The following is a 24,189-nucleotide window of genomic DNA, read 5'->3' on the forward strand; positions in this document are numbered from 1 at the left end:
TATCGCTTTTGAAGAATATTGTGTCCTAGGGCCAGGCGTGGTGTCTCATGCCTCTAACCTTAGCACTCTGGAGGCTGAGGTGGGTGGATTGCCTGAGCTCATGGGTTCAAGGCCAGCCAGAGGAAGAGTAAGACCCTGTCTCTAAAAATGGCCAGGTCTCCTGGTGGACGCCTGTGGTCCCAGCTACTTGGGAAGCTGAGGCAAGATCATTGCTTGCGCCGAAGAGTTTGAGGTTGCTATAAACTCTGACACCAGGGGACTCTGTCTCAAAACAAAAAATGAACAAACAGAAAGAATATTGAGTTCTATATTCATGTTGCAATAACTGTTTGGCAAATCAAAGCTGAGTACTTAAGATAAATAGATTTCAGATGTGCCTATGTCTTACAGTTTCTATTAATTTGTGTACTATTACTATAATTTAAATACAAAAGCATTAAGTTGCCATTCTTTCTTTGAGAGAGCTCTTTAGCTTCTTGATTATATAACTTTGACAGCTCTAATTATGGTTAATTCGGTTATTCTTTGCAGAACATCAAGCTGGGTGTGTCTGGCAATGGCGTGTTCATCTATAAAGAAGAGCTGACGTTCTGTCGCTTTGACTGGGGTAACATCGCAAAGGTCTCCTGTAAGGGCAGTGAGTTTTTACTGAGACTGAGGCTTGAAGAGGTAAGCAATCGTTCATCACCGTTGGCATATCTAATCGCTTGCGTCAGTTTGCAGCTTTACAGCCTAGAGCTAAATAAATTCTTTCCCACTAAAATTTTAAGAAAATGAACTATTCTGTATTCCATTATAAAAAAGACAGTCTTTTTGAAGATCAGCCTGCATATGCATATTTTTGCTACTAAAAAAACACACACAGAGACATGCACAGAAAAAGTCACAAATCTTAGCACACAGTAGGGAAGGAACAATAGGTTTTTGTTGTTAAATTAATTCAGTGGTGGAGATGAATAGGAATGCAATAAAAGGAGTTTAGTGGACACTGAAGTTGGTCGGTTGGTTGATGTTGAATAACTTCTACTTGATTTTCATGGAAAATGGTGTATCAATCTATGAAAAGTCCTTTTTATATGAGTACATTAGATATACAATATTTACCTTTTTCAAGAAGAAAGACTTTTTATACAGCCATCTAAATCCATGCTTCTCAGTAGCTTCTCATTGCCTTTTAAGGGAATATGCTGATAGATTTTGTGTATTTATTCCAGAAGAACAAATTTGATGGCACCATTACATTTCAAATGCCAAGTCCCCAGGCAGCCAAAAGGTTCTGGAAGCAGTGTGTGGAGCAACATACCTTTTTCAGGTAATTTTAGAAATGTAGTGTGGTATTGTCCTTGGTAGCCTCTACTGATTTAGAGACGGTAACATGGATAGTATATTAGGTTCATCCACCCTGGTGTCTTTGGGTTCTCTAATCTACTCTGTGCCTTATCTCTTTTGTCTGCAGTCCCTTCCATGTCCATTTTTGTGGCCTAAAGCCCTGTCTTATACTCAGCCATTTAGGCCTGAGTCACTCTGCAGCTGTCCAGAAGTCCACTTCCTGACTCAAACCACTTTCCTCCCACCACTACCACACTGCCCTGCACCTTCTACCTTTTTTCTCTCTACTGTCACTCATCTTAGCTGCCGTTTAGATGATCTTGTCAGCTCCTTCTTGGCTTAACTTCTTTCCAAAACCAGCCTGAGGCCTGTCATCTTGCCCCCTGGCTACATCGTCAGAACAGTCCTTTCTCATGCCGAGACCTGTCTTCACATTGACCTTCCCAGTCTGTTGGTCCCGGATGAGTCTTTGTGCTGACTGTACCCCTTCTGTACCTGTGCTACCAGTTCCACCTTAAGCAGCACAGTGATGGCAACACAGGCAAAGTATTCTTTGTAACAGAACCTAACACAATTCTGAGGATTAGTGCTATTACAGATAAGTAATTCACAGCATAAGCCAGATCCTCAGTGGAACTGGACAATCAAGCAGTCTTTTTGCTTACTTTGCCATTCCAGATGTCCACAGGCAGCTTGAGTTCCTGGTCCCCCCTGCCACACTCCTCTGATGCCGTCCATCGTGTGGGTCACTGTTGGTAGGAGCTGTGGGTCATGAGTGTTGTCAGTGTCGTGCACCTTCTCTTTCTCCCCTTTATCCCTCACCTAAGCATCATTCCTCCTCTCCAACTAGCTTTCATTCTTCCCCTCATCTCCTGTCACAAAGAGGAGATAGCGATTTCTATGCCTTCATCCCTCATTTCGTGCCTCATAAAGAATCCTGCTTTATACAATAAAATTTTTACGCTCCATTGCATGTATTTGGCTTCCTTGCCCAATAAAAATGTTCATGTCTTGATTTTTTACAAACAAACAAATTCCTTTGACTAACTATCCATCTTTAGCTATGTCCTATCTCCTTTCGTACTTCTCTTCAACGACACATGTTTACATGTAGTTTCCTTATCCTTCTTTTATCCATTTCTGCGGTTTTCTATCACTCCATTCTACCCAGCTTTGTGTCTAAATCATTTGTCTTTAAGGTCTTTGCTCTGGGCTTCGGGCTAAGGCTGTTCTACCACGCACTAGCTGTGTGACTGTGGTAAGTGGCTCAGCTTCTCTGACCTCAAATTTCATCATCCATCTTTGGTGATAACCATAATATCTTCCTGATAAGATTGTTCTGAAAATCAAATGAGGATAAAACATACAAAGCAGAATTATTTTTAGTGGTTCATAGAGATTATCTTCATTATAATTATCACCATTATTCTTAGTTTGATAACATAACACAGTTTGTTATTTTGAAAGTGAGTTATCAGCTGGCACAAATTACTCCTTTGTAAAATTAAAATAACCCATATTTTGGAGACTACTCATCCATATTTCTTTTGAAGGAGAAATGTAACTCATAACAACTCGTTGAATCCATTTGATTCAGTTACACTGATCTGATAATTCTTTGACAAGTTGATAATTTCTCCTGGTAGCTATGACCAATTTCTGCTCAATTCCAGAGTAGCCTGTTTTCTATAAAGGTAGTAAATGACATTTATGGCACAAATGTAAGACAGATGACAGCAGCTTTTGCTGTGCAATAATGGTAATAATAGCAATAATTCTTTTAGAAAGGATTGACAAATGCTAACATACATTGAGCATTGCTTGTTGTGAGACACAGAATTGATTGATTTCTATTACAATGATTCATTTATTTCTCAGCCCAGGCAAGGCAGCTGGTGCTTATAGGCAGGTGCCTGCAGAAGAACACAGCAGCCAGGCACTGAGCAGAGACGGAGGCCCAGCCCTGTGACTCTAAAGCCCACACTTTCCACCACTGTGTTGTCCTCTTCTTACATTGTTCTAGCAAGAGTTTCTGAGATATGTTAGCATTATTCTCCTTCATTATTTTTGCTAATGTACCATGGACTCCAGTGTAAAAGTAAACCAATTTGATCCTGCAAACCATTGAGATAATGGTTAACAACATCCCTTTTAACATTTCAAACTTTGTATAGCATTGTATTACGTAACAAAGCTATGTAAAACAGTATAGATAACAAAGAAAAGGCAAATGTATTTTGTCTACAGAGCTCTGAATCAGATCAGTGGTTTTTGTTTTGTTTTAGATCAAAGGGCAAAATGATTTTTTTTCCAGAAAATTATAGAGGCTTGCAGATTGAAGTCATCAAATAAACAAATCTTTCTGTTGATAGTAGTGGAATGAGAATATAATAAAGCTGCTTTTTGTGATTGGGTATGTAATGAAATTGTAAGGGCTGTACAAGGATTGTTTTAAGGTTTATATCAAACCTTTCCATATGGAGAGAATGAGGAACAGAAGAGCTATGAAACATGCCCTAAGGTAGTAAGTGGTGGATGTAGAATTCAAACCCAGGTAGTGTGGCTCCAAGTGTTTGTAAACATATCCAGGATGTTATACTGCTAAGTTTTATTAACAGCAGATAGGATCCTCTTTGTATTTTTCTTAATGCCTAAATTGTTCTTATTGTCATTTGAACTAGAGATTAACACCACAGTCTTGTAGCTTAACATTAAACTATCTCTTAAACTTGGCATTGTAGGGCCGGAGTAATCCCATGTGTGTTGGTGTCACTGGTGGCTTCATGGAGAGCTCTGTGGAAATACTTGTATTAGTTAAATGTATAATTAACTTTAGTAAGTAAGTGGATTTTTATTTAAATTGAAACCGAGTCTCTTTATGTTGCCCTCAGTGGAGTGCCGTGGCATCACAGCTCATAGCAACCTCAAACTCCTGGACTTAGGTGATTTTCTTGCCTCATTCTCCCATGTAACTGGGACTACAGGTGCCTGCACAATGCCTGGCGATTTTTTTGTTGCAGTTGTCATTGTTGTTTAGCTGACCCCAGCCTGGGTTCGAACCTACCAACCTCAGCGCAGGTGGCCAGCACCATAACCACTGTGCTAAGGGAGCTGAGTCAGATAAGTGGATTTTTAAATATTCTTCTATACTCCATAAAAATTATTAATGATATTTGATTTATAATGGCAAGATTTAAAAAATTCAAATGGTCATGTACTTCTTATGTATGAATTCCTTTTTGATGCATCATTGATATGCACATCTTCCTCAAGGCCTTTAAACTTTTTATAAAGGTTAGTCATTTTTAGTTATTTTTATAATACCAAAGTGAAATGATAGATGTCTCTAGTGATTTTGATGTTACAAAGGGAGTCTTGTAACTAGTCTACATTTCTGCAGTTCCAGCATTCTCATGGGAGACTTTTGAACGCACGATTGGAAGCACTGACCATTGGCAAATTGCACTTCTCTGTAGCATCACCTTTGTTTCCTTTGAAAAGCAGGAAACACCTCTATTCCTCTCCATGAATAGATACAAGCCAGGAAAGCCAGAGTGTATGGGTTCTTTTTTATCAATTACTTCTGATATGCTGTTTGTCCAGGTGAATAGAGTTGATGGAGGATCCCTTCTTGTATTTATGACATTTAGACTCACCTGGAATTCCAGAGCTTTCATTGCAGAAGATTTCTAAAAAATCCTACTGAAGGTCTAGTAATACTTGAAATGGTAAAGAGCTCTTTAAGCAATCACTCTCTTTGGGCAAACAATAGGAAAATTTTGAAAGAGCTCTCCATATTCTTGTGTTACCAACTGAAGTCTTATTTAATGAATTGTACAAGAGTTCTGAGACTGTCTTTGTTTAGTAAGCTCTTGATCAGATAATGAAAACAAAATAATGTCCATTTTATTCCAAAAAGATTGTCTTATTTACTGAACATAAGCTTTTACAAAAGTCTGGATATATTTGGCCTCAAGGAAATTTGAATTTTATTGTAAACCCAGGGTTTAAAAAGTAGAATTGTGCTAACAAGACAGGATCTTGCATCCTCCAGTTGCATCAGTTGCTTCTCTGCAGAGCAACTGTGTGTTGTGTTCTTGAAGAATCAGTGGATGGAGCCAATTCCCAAGTTAGGTTTTTTTTTCCCCAGAAGAAATAGACTTAAGTATTAAGGAACAGTAATTGTAATGGACTGCTACTTAGCATGTACAGCTGGCAGGAAGAATTCAAGTGGGTATATATGGAAATGATTTAATCTAATACAAATAAATAACCTTTGATAAACAGTGACAATCTCTGCTCCTTTGCTTAGGTTGAGAAAGACATCTCATTTGTGTATCCACGAATGTAAATTTACTCACATTATTCCTGTCATACAACTGTCTGTTTAGGAGGATTTGTAATGTTCTTTTCTCATGAGAAAGCTTAGGTGGCATTGTTTTTGAGATATTATCTAATTAAACTATGTAGTTTTAAAGTTTCTTTAAGCCCTCACATCTAACTTAGGTTCTTTCTTTCCCGTATAGACTGGAGCAGGCACCTAAAGCAAGATTTCTCGCCTGGTACAAATTTAAGTACAGTGGCCGGACCCTGGCACAGGTCTGCCAGGCAAACGCCTTTACTCGCAGGGAAACACCAACGGTTAAGCGTACTCCTCCCATGTATATCTATGCGCCTTTCATTGAAGGTAAATACATTTATGATACTTTTGGATTTCACTTACCTTTCTTGAAACTACTGAGGTTAGAATATAATGATCTAGTTAACAGTGTCACCAGAAACACTAAAGGGATAGCCATTCCTTTCCTTGAGTAAAGAAAATGCTCATTACACATATTCACAAGGAAATAATTTTGTAGTGCTTTAAAAATGTCAGTCTAAAGATACATTCTCTTAGTTCAGATTGAACATCCCAAATCTGAAATCCAAAGTGCTCCAAGGTCTGAAACATTTTGAATGCCAACACGTGTTCAGAAGAAATGGTCACTGGAGCATTTTGGATTTCAGGTGTTTGAATTTGGGATGCTCTGCCAGGAAGTGTACATAATGCAGGTTTTCCAAATCTGAGAAAATCCAAAATCTGAAACATTCCTGGACCCACACTTTTGGATAAGGGATACTCAACTTTGTTCTTATTGAACAAAAATATTCCTTAAGAGTTCTTGCTTATGAGTTGTTAGACTTGATTATGGTGTGGTTTATTTGGTTCAATTTCTAGAACTTGGATTTAATGATAAATGAACTTGAATTAATAAATGAAATCCTAAGGGCTTTTAGCATATGCACCTTACTTCAAATTAACATAAAACACTTCTACCATTATCACATTTTTGAGTTAAAAAAACTCCTACTGAAGCTTATAAGACTTCCCATAGTATGAAATGTTCATTGTTTCAAGAGAATAATTTTAAATACAGCATTTTTACAAAAAGAAAGGAAATCAATTTATTTGTTCTTCAACCCAAGGGGAGATATGTTTAAATGTGAATTTTTTTTCTATTGCAATTATAATCAGGTACATATTTGTAGTTTTATATGAGTTACACATGGAAATAAACTGATGTTACTTCATATGTGCATCTCATTACCTGGCCTGCTTTGGGGTTAATACGTTTTCTATAAAAGAGTTAAAAGTAGATTTAAATTAGAATGCCTTATGAAGGACTTAATATTTATTTCTATGTAAGAGAAAGTGATTAGTATGGACAATATTCTACCTGAAGAAATAGTTTTAATACATTTTTCATTGATTATTCCCATTTATATATGTATAATCATATGTACACATAATTTTGAAACATATACTTATATGTATATATGCACAGATATGTAATATCAATTTTGAAATTTTATTTTAATACTGTTCATTAGCAGAAATCTTTTTGATTATTTCTTGATATATTTTAGAATAAGTAACAACTTATATTTTAAATAATTAGGTAATGTAAACAAGATACTGCTAAGAAAGAAGACAGCTCTCTCATCAGTGCAGTATTGGCATCCATTGGTGTTGATCTATTTTTCCTAGAAAACACCTTGATGCAGGTGGACACATAGAGACAGATCTATCCTAGAATTTGTTGCTGGGCATTTTTGTATATAGTTATTAAATCTTGATTCTGGTGAAGGTCCCATGTAATATCATGAGGCCACATAAAATCTATACAAGGCCAGGTGCAGTGGCTCACACCTGTAATCCTAGCACTCTGGTAGGCTGAGGTGGGTGGATTGGTTGAGCTTGAAGTTCAAGAATAGGCTGAGCAAGAAGAAGACATAATTGCCACTAAAAATGGAAAAAACTAGCCAGGCATGGTGGCACATGCCTATAGTCCCAGTTACTTGGGAGACTGAAGCAGGATGCTGGTTTGAGTCCCGGAGTTTGAGGTTGCTGTGAGCTATGATGCCACAGCACTCTACTCAGGGAGACAGAGCGAGACTCTGTCTCCAAAGAACAAAAAGGAAAAAACATAACTATATAAGAGAACCATGAACCATGCTTCAAACAGATGTCCATACTTGCAAATAGTAAGAACTGAAATTCAGTGACTTATACTCCCCCAACTAACAGGCACAACATAAAGGTATATGGCACTCCTTTCGGGTGTAGAACACAACTACAACAGGGACTTTACCTAACTAATGGAAACACTGTAACCTAATCATTTGTACTATAGTATTAATCTGAAAGAAAAAAAGAAAAAGAAAGTGAATTATGAATGTACTACATATGTCAGAATATCTTTTACCTCATTACCTACTCTGAGCCTTTTTTAAGGAAAGAAAAGTGCCATTCCATGTAAATATTTTACAAGTCTTACCCCTTGCCACAGAGAATTTATGCAAGTGCTGAATCAATGAAGTCACTGTTGTTTAATGTCCCATGAGAAATTATAGCTCTTTCTGGAACTCTGTTTTCAGCAGTTATTTGAAACTCTGAGGCTCTGTAACTCCTATGTGGTGAATTTTAGTGTTTAGGAGAACAATAACCCAATGGATTTTTTTTCTCTTTGTATAAACCATGCTCAGGGAATCCCACCATGTCGTATGGACAGTTAGCAAAGAGGGTGACAGAAGGTTTGTATCTGAAAAAAATAATTTTTATAAGGAAAAGCAATGTACAGCATAGTAATCCCTTATTTTTCCAGCTGTGCTTGGGACACTGTAATTTTTCTGATGAGCAAGTCATCAAAAGCATTATTGTTACTGTAAAAAATAGGAAGTCAAATTCAGGTGCCCTCTCCCATACGTTTGGCTCGGCGCCTGTAGCACAGTGGTTATGGCGTCAGCCACAGACGCCAGGGCTGGTGGATTTGAGCCCAGCCCTGGCCAGCTAAACAATGACATCTGCAGCAAAAAAATACCCGGCATTGTGGCGGTTGCCTATAGTCCCAGCTACTTGAGAGGCTGAGGCAAGAGAATGGTTTAAGTCTAAGACTTTAGGGCTTTAAGGTTATTATGAGCTGTGACGCCGCAGCACTCTGCCCAGGGCATCATAGTGAGAATCTGTCTCCAAAAAAAAAGGAAGGCTTTGATGCCAACACATGACCAAACAATCAGTGAACTTTTGGTTTAGGGCTGTGTTCTTTTTTTTACCCCATGAAAAGCTAGGCAGTAGCCTGGAACTGAGCATTATTTTCTTCACTAGAATAATTTAAGTATATAAATAATCCTCCGACTGAAGTTTGGCAAGGTAAAATAAATCCTCTAGTAATTACATAGAAAGTAAAAATAAATGTACTATCTAAAGAACATATATCAAAATAAAAATCAATGTAGATCAGCAATTTAATATGGCAAATCCTCCAGGATTAGAAAATTGAACTAAAAAGAAGGCAAGTCATCCATTTAAGAGAACAAATCACCAAGCTGCATGGTGACCGATGGGGTGTGCGAGGGAAATAATTTTCTGAAAGTAGAAAGTATGAGCAGGGGCGCTTCTTAGACTGGATCACAGAGGAAGGGAGGCCTACTGAGGAAGAAGCAAGTCCGCTGAGACTTGAAGTGTGAGAAGGAGGCAGCCAGTGGAACGGCCGGAGTCTCTAAAGCATTGTAGGAAGCAGAGGTGGCAGGACTAAGGGAGTAAGTGAGGGAGAGCTGAGTGCTTAAAGGATGCAGAGTCAGCATTTTGTCAGCTTTTATTTTGACATTCCTACAAATTTTAATATGTTACATTTGAACCTGTATTAGGTCTTTTGTATTATTTCACTATATTACAGGGGTACACATGTTTTAGTTACATAATTTGCTTTTATACATTTTAAGTCAAAGTTGTAAGTGTGCCCTTCACCCAGAATGTGTGCATTAGACCAGTTAGGTTGAATTTACTCAACGTCTTTTTCCCCTCCCTCCTACCTGATTTCTATTTAGTTCCAGATGTGCACATAACTATCGATCTACTAGTTGCAATTTAGTGTGAAGTATATGTGCTGTTTTTCCCAATCTTGTGATATACCACGTGGAATGGCCTCCAGTTCTACCCAGGTTGTTAAAAAACATAGATGATCACCATTTTTTTAATGAATGATCACTACTCTATAGTATACATATATCATATTTTATTTATCCACTGATAAATTGATAGGCACTTGGGTTGTTTTGACATCTTTCCAGTTGTGGACTGTGGTGGTATAAACATTCATGTTGCAAGTGTTCTTTTGAAGAACTTGAAGCCTAATCTGACTGTTAGTGCTTGTTTATGGGCATGTCTCTGAGACTGCATAGAATGGGTCCTGACAATGTGTGGGAGAAAGGGGCTGGTGTTGAGTTGCCTTTGGGTTGCTCTTGGCAGTGACATGTGTGAGAAGGGCAGGAAAAGAGTCTGTTTGCAGGAGTACAAATAGATGCCCACCCTGGGCAGAAGGTCCTTGTTCTGGAGTCAAGCAAATCACCTAGAACCCTGTGGATTTCACAGTCTGGGCTGGAGAAATCTGTGTGTGGAAATAAACAGAACAAAACCTGAAGAATTGAAGAGCTCTGAGAAGGACAATTGCCCAAGTTAGGTAGAGAAGCAGTATGGCACCTGCCATCCCCTTTTGAGTCTCTGGGGGCAGAAAGTACTCTCTGTGGGTTGGGAGGCCCATGACCTGTCCACAAGCAGTTCCCAGCTCACTGGTGGCAGCAGCCTGTGTGCTCATGTGGGGAGAAAGTCTCTCCAGCAGGTACAGAGCCCATCAACTGCCAGAGATGTGGGGGAAAGAGAAGAAATTGCTCTCTCTACCCTTCTCACTGTACACTAGGATGTCTTCCTCCTTTGTGTTCTACTCTGAAACTTTGTTATGGAATCATCTATAGGTTTTGATGCTTTTCTATAGAAATTATACCCAATCTGTGATTGATTCTTTATTTTTCATCTAAAATACTTTCTCAGATGATCCAGCATTAGTGTATCTGGTCAGCCATCTTGTCTCTCTCTTTATGGCGGTGGTTCTCAACCTTCCTAAAGGCCACGTTGTTACAAATTGAACAAAGGGGTCATGACACAAACGTTGAGAACTGCTGTGTATGGTATATTTTTTCATTATCCAACATTCCTGAGTGTTTGTAATAGGTGCTTTGAAATCATAACCATAAGATAAGGAGTTAATCATGGCCGTACACATAATTTCCAAAGGAAAATTATTAAAATATTATTAAAGTTAAAAAGAAAACCTCTGAAAATTTGTTAAGGGATGGTGAGTTTTTGAAAGGTGAAGTGGAACTAGAAAAGGGCTAATGGTTCACATTCAGAAATGTATCTAAGGACCCTGTTGGGAATGATGGTAATAAGGGATGAAGAAGAGGCCTAGAAAATGTCCAGGTCCCTGGCCTAAGAAAATACTTCAGTGGAAAGATGAGAGTAGCTTCCCTATGGTGTCATCGAGTAGGAGAGATGAAGAGAGACCACACGAGTGCCAGGGATGCTAGGCGGGGGAGGTGGCTACATATTTGATTTACTGTCCATTGTATTGAGGCACGGAAGACAGAGATTTAAAAAAAGAAAACTGTTAAATATGAACATAGTTAAATTCCTCAAATTCACCTTGGTTTTCTTATCTTTTGAATGGTGTTCACATTAAAAATGGCCTTATGGAGTAATTTTTAATATTTATTGAAGGGAATCATTTTAATATATAACTATTCGTTGCACTAGATAGATTCAGAAGTGTATCCAGGCAAGATCAAAGGAACTCCAAAGAATTGTACTCTACAATTTTAATTCTGAAGTTTTGCCCAGATTGTGGTATTTCAGCTGATATTACAGACCCTCCCACTGTTCTGCTCCATGATAAGGGTATATCCTTTATAAATCTGTGATTCGAGACCCTTATGTAGTTCAGTTGGTTACAATGCAGAGTACTTTCAGACTTTGGTAAAAATCTAAAACTTAAGTTTCTTGTATACAGTCTCATTTTCAAAGAACTCAGTCAGTATTTCCATTCCTGTTAATAGTTTACATGCTGTCTGTTGATCTGTTTAATGGGGATTTCCATAAAATGTTAACATTTATATATTCTAAAGTAATTGAAAATTTCCCTTCCTTACTAGATGAAATCGGTCCTTTGGACAAGTGCTATGAAGGACGTTCCTGGAGAGATAACATCAAATGGCCCTGGCGTCGTCATCTTTGCCATCGTATCACACAGGGCCAGCAGAAAGACACCAAGAGGACTAAAGTCCTGCACTTTTTGAAAGGTACAGAACATTAGTACCATATGTGGTTTTAAGTGTTTGCCTAGACTCAAGGTTATCTGTGGCATTTTCTGTTTCAGAAATCAAATATTCAAAATTAGCCATGTATTTTCTCTAACTGATAAAATTTTCCAACTTTCAAATATGTGTAGGCTCTTGCTGGCTTTCACTGTGGTCTCTAAACTTTTTAGCAAGATATTTTCATGCAAATTGTATTAATTCCAGTAAGTAATTTACTGGACTTTTCAACTGTCTTCATAATCATCTGGCAAGATTCCTAAATTATGAAAGCTAAAATGATTCAAAATGTAGCTTTTTTTTGTTACAAGTACATTTTAAAGTGGACCCTATGACTTGGTGATTTTAATTATGTTGACTTCAATTTTCAACAAGAACAAAGATGTTCTTTATGAAAAATTTTAAACTATAACTGATCAAGTCATCCTTAAAGAAATGTAACTGTTTTGTGAAGAGTGAGTAGAAGAAGGTGTGTTGCCATTGGCTTTATTTTGTGCATACACCATAGTGAATGAACAAGTAACCTATAAAGTGTTTTTCAACTACGACTAAAATCACTGGAATATTGATTTGAAGAGTCTTGGATTTCTTCAGATCTCTTTCCCGTGTCTGCACAAAGTAACTTTTATTTTTAAACATAACATGGGAAGTAAGCATACTCACAAAAAAAAAAAAAAATGAAATCAGCCTGTGCATTTATAATGTTTTCTAAAACTAACTTTGAAAATTTCAAAGACATGCAACATGAATTTATAGTGAACCTGCCAGATAAAGTAGCTGCCAGTGCCTGAGGAATCTTATACCAGTAGCCCCTAGTATGCAGCATGGAGGAGGTCTCAAGGACCATGTGGACCTTGGCTCATGCCACAAGTACAAGTAATTCATATAGCCTGAGACATTAAATTGTTTGCATTTCATTGTAAAATAATTTTTGACTTTAATCTTGAAGTATTATTTGTTTAAACATTAGATTTGAAACAATAGAAATTATGTCCAATAAGGTGGTATCCTTCAACTTCTGAGACACTGTCAGAAACATGTTTTTGTAATCATTCCAACAATTCACCCAGTAGAGTAACTCCTTAGATCTGAAACAGAAGAGCACAGCGTATCATGAAGTATCTTTTGCACTTTGCCTACTTAATTTAAAGCACCTCCACCTTGTATTAGGTCATCTACTCCCTTCATATGAGAATTGAGTACATTGGATTCTTGCTTCCCCATTCTTGTGAGGCTTTACTAAGAAGAATGTGTTCCAACTCAATCCAGGTTAATACAAAAGATTAATATAATAATTAATTAATACAAAAGAATACTATGGCTGCATAATATTCCATGGTATACATGTACCACAGCTTCTTAATCCATTCCTGTGTGTTTGGGCATTTAGGTTGTTTGCATATGTTGGTGATTGTAAATTGAGCTGCAGTGAACAGTCTAGTGCAAATGTCTTTATGATAAAAGGATGTTTTTTCTTTGGGGTAGATGCCTAGTAATGGGATTGCAGGATCAACTGGGAGGTCTAGTTTGAGTTCTTTGAGGATTCTCCATACTATTTTCCACAAAGGTTTTATTAGTTTGCAGTCACAACAGCAGTGTAAAAGTGTTTCCTTCTTTCAACATCCACACCGGCATCTGCAGCTTTGAGACTTTGTGATGTGGGCCCTTCTCACTGGGGTTAGGTGATGTCTCAGGGTGGTTTTGATTTATATTTCTCTGATGATCAGGGATGATGAGCATTTTTTTCAAATGTTAGGCATTTGTCATCATCAGAGAAGGTTCCGTTCATATCTCTTGCCCAGCGGTAGATGGGATTGTTTATGTTGTGTTGATTAATATGAGTTCTCTGTAGATTCTAGTTATCAACCCTTTGTCAGATACATACATTACAAATATCTTTTCCTGTTCTGAAGTTGTCTTTTTGTTTTGTTGTTGAAATGACTGCTGAAGTCTTTGTCCATAAAATCATTCCCCAGTCCAACATCGTCAAGAGTTTTCCCCACAGTTCCTTCCAAGATTTTTATCATTTTGTGTCTTATATTTAAGTCTCTTTTCCATCTTGCATCAATTTTTGTAAGTGGTGAAAGTTGTGCATTGAGTTTCAGTCTTTTACATGTGTTTATCTAGTTGTGCCAGCACCATTTGTTGTAAAGAAAGTTTTTAAAGATCAAGATCTATTTCTTTCAATTTTTGTATATTGCTGGATTCCTACAATAATTCTAAAGGGAGTTTAATTTTAGCTTTTCCTTACAAATTTATGACTCATTAAAAAATGAAATGTTTATCTGATAAAAGCAGATTCAAAGAACTAAAGTAACAGTCAGAGAATATATCCCTACACATTGTTCTCCCTGTAGGTTTTCAGGTCCTGGTAATATCAGGGGTTTATTTTCTATGACATCATCTAGGCTGGGGAAATGGAAGCTGTGTTCAACAAATGCTGCACATTCACTGAGCATAGAAGCACAGATACCACCTTTCAAAGAACAGGAACAGGCAGGAGGACTGAAGGTCTCATGTAACTGCCAAATCCAATTTGATCAGTAGTTTTATCCATTTCCCCGCAGCATATACCACTTTCCTTTTTATATTTGCTAACCTGTAAAAAGTGTTTGTGTTTTCTTCATTGATTTTTTTCCTTGCTTACAGTCAAGCAAATGTACGTAGAGGAATGTAAAAGTGTCTCTCAAGAAGTCTCTTAATTCTCTTTTTGCTTCTTTCCTAAGTGTATGGCCTCATATATGCAACCTCTATAACCAACCTCTGATTTTCATACAGAAAGCTTTGGTATTTGGTGAAGCATGAGTCGATCAACCAATGATACCCTTGGTGTTCATAAAAGTGACCATTTCATATGGTACTTGGACTCTTAAGTTTTGTCCCAAAGTGAATTTATCAGCCTCCAGCAGTAGTATGGCAGGGGCTACATGTGTTCTTAGGTATGGAGGCCATCTCTTTGGGCCCTTGGCAAGTTGCTTAGAGAGATAAGCAACTGGTCTTGCCAAGGATAATACATTTGGGTTGAGCACTTCCTCAGCTGTTCTATTTCTCTCTAATATGCATAGTTCAAAAGGGCTTGGCCAGGTCAGGGAGGCCTGACACCAGGGCTGTTCATAGTTTTTCCTTTAGCAGCTTAAAGGCTATTGGTTGGCTGATTTTTACTCAATTGACCCTTTCTCTCCTCCCTTACTAATTTCATATAATGGTTGGCCAGTTTGTATGTTTCACTTAGTCTTTCACAGAAATTCTCAGGGCTTTCATCTGGCTTCTGCCTGACCTCAGCCACCTTGGATATGTTTGCGGCTCTCTGGCTTTGTTATACTGACAAGGCCATAGTCAAAGTTGCGTTCAGTATAAGAGAACGAAACCATTTAGCAGTGAAGTATAAATATCAGCAAGTTCTGGATTTCAAGGCTAAGATTCACCTGGAAATTCACAGTGAGAACATTAGTATTCTTATCTACAGACTTAGCACAGTTTTTAAGATAATACCTAGGTTTAAGTGTTCCTATGGAACTGATCCAAAGTTCTGGACAATTGAAGTGAATATTCTTGCACATCAGTTGAATATTGGGCCTTTTATGAGGCCATGTTACATTCACATCATTTACTGGGAAATTCTCATTCAAGTTCCAGTTTTTTTTCTCAAGGTATCTATATAGACAAAACAGATAACGTTTAATACTACACAATTGTTTTCAGTGTGGCCAACAGGTGACCTTTGTTGACACTTAAGTCTTCAGAGTAAATATAATTACTGTATATAGCTTTTTATTCTTTGGCCCGTCTCTTAGTCCCAATTGAACAGATCAGTTTAGTAAAACAGCTATGTCTCATTTTATGAGCTGGCATTGCAGACAAGGCTGGAATCTAATACAGGTGGGCTACAGTTTCTTTTTTTTCTTTGAACTACTTTTCTCTTTCTAATTTCTCACCTTACTAAAAACAAATGATAGCAGAACTAATTCAATTGCAAAAATAAGCTGTACTTTCAGTATACTGGGTGTGATCATTTACATAAAGTGCATCAAAATAATTGTTAGTTACCTAGGCCTTTCTTCCCTTTAAAATTGCCTTTGCTGAAACTTTTTATAAGGAATCTCAGGTTAGAGTTGAAAGCCTTCCATGAGCCCAGATTTCATATGTGTAATTAGATACCTACATGCATTGGATAAATTCTTTGTCTTTTGAGATGCCCAAGCAAATTTTGGTTCCCAGACGTGTCAAAAAGTGACATTCTTTATTTAATACAGACCAGGAAATGTTATTGATGGGTATCTGTCCAGTTTTTTCAATGAACTTATTTTTTATTGGCCTTATAAAGTCAACTTTAATTCCTTAAGGCAGTCTGGACACCTCTGAAAATGCTATTCCAGTCAAAGCATTGGTAAAATACCAGTGTTTTTATAATATCCTATAGAACCAAATATATTCTTATTGAACTTATGCAAATAATTGTATTGTCAGAAATTAGGAATACTTACAGATGGCTTTCAAATTCAAGAGAAATTAAGGAGAGAGGAAAAACAAATGTTTCACATTCTGCCTATAAGTATATACATTCCTGAAGCTCAAAAGACAGAAAATGGTTTTCTTGACTTCTGGAAAACAGAACACAGAAAGAATCAGCAATGTTTAAAACAAAAAAACATAACAAACCAGCTGAGTTCCATGTAACTGATTTTTGTTCCGTTTGAAGTTAGGTTAAGAACACTTACAGACAGGTTAGTTTTCTAATTAAAGTCTTAGAAGTTTGCCTTTAGCCCGATGCTATTTAATTATCAAAGACACCAAAATTTTGAATTGGAGAGAATTCCTCATTCTTTTTTAATAATTTCTCTTGAAGGATAAACTTTAAACTCAGTCAGTTACAAAACATACTTTTTGTGATGAATTAAAATTATTAATGATAATATATATTAAGACAGACTAATTTTTCATATATTGGAATATACATATAAATATAATCTATATAAAATTATTTCATATTTAACAATATTTTCTATACATTTTTGGTATATTGAGTAAGTTTAATATGTCTTTCTCAGATTTTCAATGGTCTTGATATTTCAAAAAGAACAAATTTAAACTTTTTATTTTGGAAGTTTTGTCAAATATTACAGGCTGAAAACATTTCTTTAACAAGATGACAAGTCAAAAGATTTTAAGGGCAGTACTGGATAGTCATCTGGATTATATGTAAATTCTTTCAATAATAATTTTATGAACTGTATTCAATCCAGCACAGACAATTGAAAACATTCTAAATGTTCTAAATTTTCCTGCCTATTACTTTCTTAAATAATCACTCTGTTTCAGGAGAAAATTTACCACATAAGATCCTTTTCTTACACAATGCTATTTTCCTTTCTGCCTATTTGTTTTTTACTCTCAAAAAAACTACTTAATAGAAAACAAGATCACAGTTTACTATGAAGTTAATTATTTACTTGGCGAAACTAATAATTAGAAAATTTAGAAGGCAAGAATCTTATTCTTTGACAAAGACTTAGTTTCCCAAATAATTTAAATAATCAAATTATTATGTTTTACAAAAGAGAGACATTTTGTGGAATATAATATTGATACAGGATTTTTCCACTCAGAGCTAGACAGGGACACCCCATTTTTTAGGCTCAGATGAGCTCAGAAATCACATTCCCATTTCTAGGCACAAACAGGTTGCACCCTGCAGACTACACCCTCTGAACTAAGCAAATCCAGGATTAAAGCAGCCTGAACAAAGAGTAAATATCCTAATCCCCTCCCTATGACAAAAACCTAATAACCTTGCCCCAGTGAAGGGACTGCATTCATTCATTTATTAAAACACTCAATCAGCTTTAAAGGCGTCTTCCCATCTAACAAGCCTGGTCAAAATTTCTCTTAGTGTCAATATTAATCCTAGAAAAAGGACCCATTCAGGAGACCTCTGTCTTGGGCCTCTTCCCTATGACCAGAAGCTCTGGCATTTTTCACTCTGTCTGCCTGCACCTCCGTCCAACAAAATCACAATTTATCATTCATCTGTGTCCCATAGGCTCAACTCTTAGACCATGAGACTAAGTATTCACTTAAGAAAGAAACTCCAGCAACAATACCATAACATAAGTATTCTTTCTGATGTCTTTTCATTGTCCCCGTAAGTCAAACATGGCCACATAGTAAAGATGGCCATCAAGGACAGGATCTGCATCCAAAACAGAAAGCAGAAAACCTGGAACATCCAGTTTCTTTCAGAATAGCCAGTGGGAAAAGTTGGAGCAGGGAAGAAAAAAGTCATGTGGGCTAATCTGCGCCCTGCAGTTGCTGGCCTAAGTAGGGGAATGAGCTCACCCAATTCAGAGATTTAAAATCAAGAACACAAGCTCATGGTCAAATCCAGCAAGCTTAGAAATATTATAGAGGTAGCAGTTCTATAAACTTTGAACATTTTAACTTTAGTAACAGGTTTAAAACAAATTCTATCTTAAATAATGCCACAATCACCTGAACATCAGGGCATGTAAGTTATTCTTGTTTAAAGTTCTCAGTCTTCCCGGAGACATGTTGCAGTAGTCTCTCCACAAGCCCTTTTCCAAAATCTTTCAGCACAGTTCTTAACAGGGCAGCCTTTCTCCACATGCTTCTCATCCCTTTCCCTCAGACAAACTGCAAACACTTTATATACAGGGATACAGACAGCAGCCAGCACACAGTTATTTTCCCTACGAAAAGGGGAAGGGGGCATGAACTCCTCCTGCCTATTATTACCCATCTCAGTTAGTTTCCAAGCATTCACATGCACACAATTCCAACACATTTCTTAACCTTGGTACCCTCGATTTCTTACACAAACTGTCACTTAGCCACAGAAGGTAAACCAACACTCTCCTAGGATTTGTGAGGGGAAATGGGGAAATCTACATTTCGTGTCCAGTCTCAATCCCACCACACACACACACTCTCCTACACCTCTCACCAGTCCTGCCAGCAATCTAACATCCAGGGGTTGATCAGACACCTAATTCCATTAAAATAGTGGGGACCCTGCATCGATTTTACTTTGTCTTAGATATTTCCCAGGGCAGATGCCAGTTTCCTCCGGCCAGTTGGTAGCTACAAGGTGCATCTGAGCCTATTCTCTCCTTGAGTGGTCTCGCTTTGTTGTACCCACTGCACATACACAAAGCCAGGGAAGGGGATTGTGGACTAAAATCAATTACTGATCAATGTATGGGAACTGGTCCAGATGACCTGGCTTCCCAGTGACCACTTGATGGACCACAGTCATGAGAGTTGGGTCAAGGGAGCCATTAGAAGGCCACCCTACATTGAATCTGGGCCATTGAACTTCACAGAGGACTCAGAGATGGTTCTTAGAATAGTGGACTCCATAATCATCAGAGAAGCCAGCACTGAGTTCTTTAACATGCACTGGAGGGGTGTCAGGTGTTCACTTTATTGAGTTCCCACAATTGTGAACCCAATCAAAAAGAATAGAAATCAGAACAGACACTAAGAATAGTTAGCACACTGATGACAATAACGACAAACAAACTCATGAACAAAGAACAGATCAAATGTGCCTCTGAGGCTGAGTCTCCCCACTGGCATCCTGCTGTTTTCAGGAACCTGGGACAGGTCTATCCAGCATGAGCCAACTCTCAGGAGCTCCTGTCTCTCCCTCATGGGTCTCTCCTGGGCAGTATTCAGGAGTCCCAGTGCCTCCTTCTTGGGTGCCTGTCATTCTTCCTGTGCACTAACGTGGCTCCCTGGGGCACTTAGCAGCATCCCCAGGGCACTGGAGTCTCTGTGACTATTCGGTGGCCTGTTCTTGGTAATGTAAGGTTACTTCCTGAACATAAATAAACTACACTTAGAATAAGAACACTTACCTCTTGAGAGAGAGTTTCAGACCCAGGATTTTGGTGGAATCCATCTGAGTTTCTTCAGAGCCCTCAAGAGGATTTCAGGAAATTACAGGGCCTGGAATATCTAGGGATGTGCCTCACCTTAATTTCTGCCCTCTCCAGGGGGCGTCACATGTATTCGGACACTCCAGCTAGCGAGATCTCACTGGGGCCTCCAAATGCTGTACCCAATGCAAGTGGAATTGTAGAGAAAAAGCCAACACACTGTTTCAATTGAGTATTAGGTCCTTTATCAGCTGGATGACCAAAAAAGGTTCACATCTGAAAATTCTCTGCACCTGCATGACAAAAGAAGAGAGTTTTTATACCTTTCTTTCAGTTGGGGTGGGGAAGAAAAGCAAGCCTTTGCCAGGTTAGATTTACAGGGTTGGGTGTTGGTTAGTTACCAGGGGAACTGAGGATAGGAATGCCCTTTTACAAGGATCTGCTGTAACTTTGGACTAATCCCCTGTCTCAGCAGAATATGTTTATTTAATAGCCCATTTCTGCAAGGCCTATGTGCTCATGGGGGTGCTGAAGAGGATGGGGAAGAGAATGCAAATCAGGGTCTGTTTGCCTTTTCATTCACTACTTTCTCCCTCCACCTTAACGCTTCCTCATGGGGCAGGGATATGTCTGCCCAATCTGACTATGAGTCCCCAAAGTCCACATTCTTTTCCCCATGGTGGCCCAGTGGCAGTATCATAGATCCCATCACTCCTGTACACATAAATGCATCCATCCTTTCCAAAAGTTATAAGCTGGAGACACTCACACATTTAATTTTACTTTTCTGTCCCCAAAACTATTAAAGAAAAAAAAAGTAATGAATGGCCCAAATTAACTTAAAAAAAAATCACATAACCAAATGGATGTCCATTTTCTCCTGAGAAATGAAAAGGTCTGGCAAGAACTTTCTGGAAACAGCCACCACAGTGCCAGGTCCTAGTGATAAGTGCTGCCTGGCATCCAAGAGGCATCTCTGCTGGTCTTCAGCAGCCAGGCATCTGTGGTGTTAAGTGTTTCCAATCTCTGCTTTGTAGCACCCTTGTCTAAATAGCAATGTCAGGAGGACTGGGTGATGTTTTGTGTGCTTTTTCTCTCAGCAGAGGAGTTGCCTGCCCGTACACACCCAGTTAAATAAACTAGTGAGTGATCTCTACTGGTTCAGTCATTTCCTGTTTTGCATTGTGTCACTTAAAATGAACACACCAACCCTTAATTGTAGTTTGTTTCATCATACAATTTTAAAATGGGAGGGGAGCCAATATTGTAACTTGGCTTTTGCCAAAGTTGTGCTGTGCACTGCCTCCTCCAAAATGACATGTGAGGTAGGAGCAGACCTATGAAACCACCAACACGAAATGCTTTAAGTAAATAAATATCCAGTCCACTGAAAGCTGATACCCAAGGTTATTTGCAGATAATTTACTACCTGTGAACATCTTTCATGAAAACATTAATGTATTTCTTGGAGCCCATATGGGTTGTACTCATCTCACCAAAAACAGTATCACAAGAGCAGTCACATTTACCAACATTCAGGGCCATTGTATTGTTTTTACGTCAGTCTAGAATGTGTGAGAGGGAATGGCACATCTCTCCTTTCATAAAGAAATGAGACACTTTGGTCCATACCCGCAGTATATATACATATAGATGGGCATGTTGGAGAAATTTAAAATAGCTACTCTTTATCATGCCCAATTCTACAAATCAGTACTGTGAACAACAGACAATTACAAAATAAAAAGGGATGATGGGGAAGCATAAACTTTTCAATGTGCAGTCGTCGTGGAGCACTACAAATGTTAAATTTTGGGATAAATGTCCCAGATGCTAAGTCTGTCTTTTTTGGCATGTGTATTTGAAGTGGGGGACAGTAGAGGTGACCTCCTATTACAGAAAGAGGCGGCTAAACTCTGCCTCTCCAGCCAGTCAGCCATCTGGATTAGTTTGCTTTTCTAAGATACTGGGGATTTTGTTCAGGAGGCATCTAGTCTACACAAATTGATCTCCCCTACCTGCCCCCTAAACTCCTCTGCAAACATGTTCTTCTACCTTTTGCAACTCGGACTGTTAGAAGCAACCTCACTGACCCCCACCCCCAGGTCATAAAACTCCTAGTAGCCAGCAAGTATATTCAGTCAAGCTATGGAAATCCTTCAAAATGATTTACTAAAATGAAAAGGAAAGAAGATACAACATTGCCAAAAGGGGGAAAGAATCATTCATGGGTGAGAGATTATTTTTAATCAGATGCTATCTGTTTGTTTTAAGAATGGGATGAGAGATTGTGTGTCATTCAGCCCTCACACCACCCTAAAGGTAAGTCCCATTATGATCCTCCCCTTTTTCAGGTGCAAAAACTGAGGAGGAAAGACAGTGAGTAATGTGCCCAGGTGAAGCAGGAACTGGGGCAGCTGTTGTTTGAAACCAGGCGTTGTGGCTCCAGATGCTGCCTCTCTGAACTACCAAAGAAGTCCATGATCCCGCTTTACATGTGAAACCTAAAGGCCGAGATTTAGTTCCAAGGGATCAAACAGAAAAGTGTACATGATCATTAATAAACAACCAAAAGACAATTTACTTTGCAAATTCAAATATTTCTTTTCTGAATCTCAAAATAGACACAACGCTAAACACAGAGAGAGATTAGACATGAAAGAGATCTAAATGAGCCTCCATTACCAACTTCATTGTGAGGGTTGATCATCTGGGACCATCTGTTGATCATCTGGGACAGGCCCTCTGCTTTGCAGGGAGAATCTTTTCTCCCCAAATGTAGTCCTCTAGCACACTAGTCCAATCTTTCTGCTATTTGTTTCCACCCACTGAATATGTAGCAAACATCCTGCACCCAGTTTGTGGTTGGTAAATAAATCCCTGTAGTTGGATTTGTGAAGAGTTCTCAAGGATGTCCATTATGGTTTTATAAATTTTAACTTATTTTCCAGACTTCCTTAACCTGAAGTCAATTAAGACACTGTTTACACACACGGTTTGGCTAAAATTGGGGATGGGCAAATGTTTCAGGAAGGACAGATGGAGCCTCATTTGCTTTCAAACAACCAGTAGTTTATTTTATTTTTTAAATACATGCGAAACAAAAAGCCACACTGAAATTTTCACTTTCTAGTATCTAGAAATAAAAACCCAATTCTGTTCCTTGAAGCCCTGAATAAAAAAGCATGTCAGCCTTTCTTTTTTGTTTTCTATGTCTTTTTTCCTTTCACCATCACTATTAGCACCCTGCTGTCTCACTTGCTAAGAGCTTTTGCACACACTCTTCTGCATGATGCACAGGGATGCAGCCTCAGGAAGTCTGATCTTGGTCATTGATGGTCACTCCAAACACACAAGTGTATCCATGTACCTGACCAAGGCCCATGCTGTCCTTCTTTTATTTCCTATCTGACAGCCATATTGTTGCAGCATTGACCACAACCATTCAGAAATCTTACCCAAATGGTTAAACTCTCTAAACTCCTCCCCCTCACCCCTATCAAAGAAGTTTAGAAAACTGGAATGGGTAAAGAGCAATGAGCATCCTTCCAAAAAAACAAAAAAAAAAAGGCTTTTTTTGGCTGGGTAAGGTCTATCATATCTCCTCTCTCTGCAAACACAGACAAGTTTTCAGCATACTATGCATCAAGGATAAACATCTCAAAACAACAGGTTAATGTCATGTCCAGCATTAGCTTGAAGCCCCAAATTACTTCAAACAGATTCAAATGATTGAACTGGCTAGGCTGCCACCATTGTGGATTCCCAGGAGCAAGGAGAGCACCTGGTTCTCATCTTGGGAGACAGCTCCAATTCCAGCACTTAACAGCTGCATGCTCTTGAGCAAGCTCCTAATGCTAAGACTTCAGTTTTCTCATCTGTCAAAGGTACTAATGCTTGCATATTTCTCAGAAACAGAGGCCAGGTCCGACAGACCAACACCGTTATCTGTGGCTATGGCCATGATATTGGCTGCTAATTCAGCATTCAAGGACAAACACCTCCTCATGGTGGATGAGGACGGCAAAACACCCATTTGATGCCCTGTCCTGTACATGGCAAAAGGCTCCTGGCATAGCGAGAGCTGAAATTCATCAAAGTGTGGATTTCACTGGCTTCTCACAACCTTTATGTGGGAATGTGGCAATGTGTAATTTATTTCAATTAAATTTTGTTTCACATACTCTTTTGCAAGTCAGGAATATGTGTAAGATTTTTCAAAAATGGGACAAAATGAAGAATGAAAAGAAGTTGCAGGGTCTGATCATTGCATTAT

General features: G+C 38.3%; 1 protein-coding gene across 1 annotated transcript in view; it reads left to right on the forward strand.

The window, feature by feature from the left end:
- Window positions 1-23,953, forward strand: part of LOC128579265 (band 4.1-like protein 2) — a 47,169-nt gene extending 23,216 nt beyond the window's left edge. The window contains exons 5-9 of the mRNA XM_053581436.1: window positions 532-669; window positions 1,215-1,312; window positions 5,856-6,016; window positions 11,854-12,000; window positions 23,826-23,953. Coding sequence (XP_053437411.1) covers window positions 532-669; window positions 1,215-1,312; window positions 5,856-6,016; window positions 11,854-12,000; window positions 23,826-23,953 — 672 coding nt within the window. The remainder of the gene's footprint in view (window positions 1-531; window positions 670-1,214; window positions 1,313-5,855; window positions 6,017-11,853; window positions 12,001-23,825) is intronic.
- Window positions 23,954-24,189: the final 236 nt, after the last annotated feature.

The sequence above is a fragment of the Nycticebus coucang genome, unplaced genomic scaffold (genome assembly GCF_027406575.1).
Source record: "Nycticebus coucang isolate mNycCou1 unplaced genomic scaffold, mNycCou1.pri scaffold_43, whole genome shotgun sequence".
Classification (NCBI taxonomy): domain Eukaryota; kingdom Metazoa; phylum Chordata; class Mammalia; order Primates; family Lorisidae; genus Nycticebus; species Nycticebus coucang.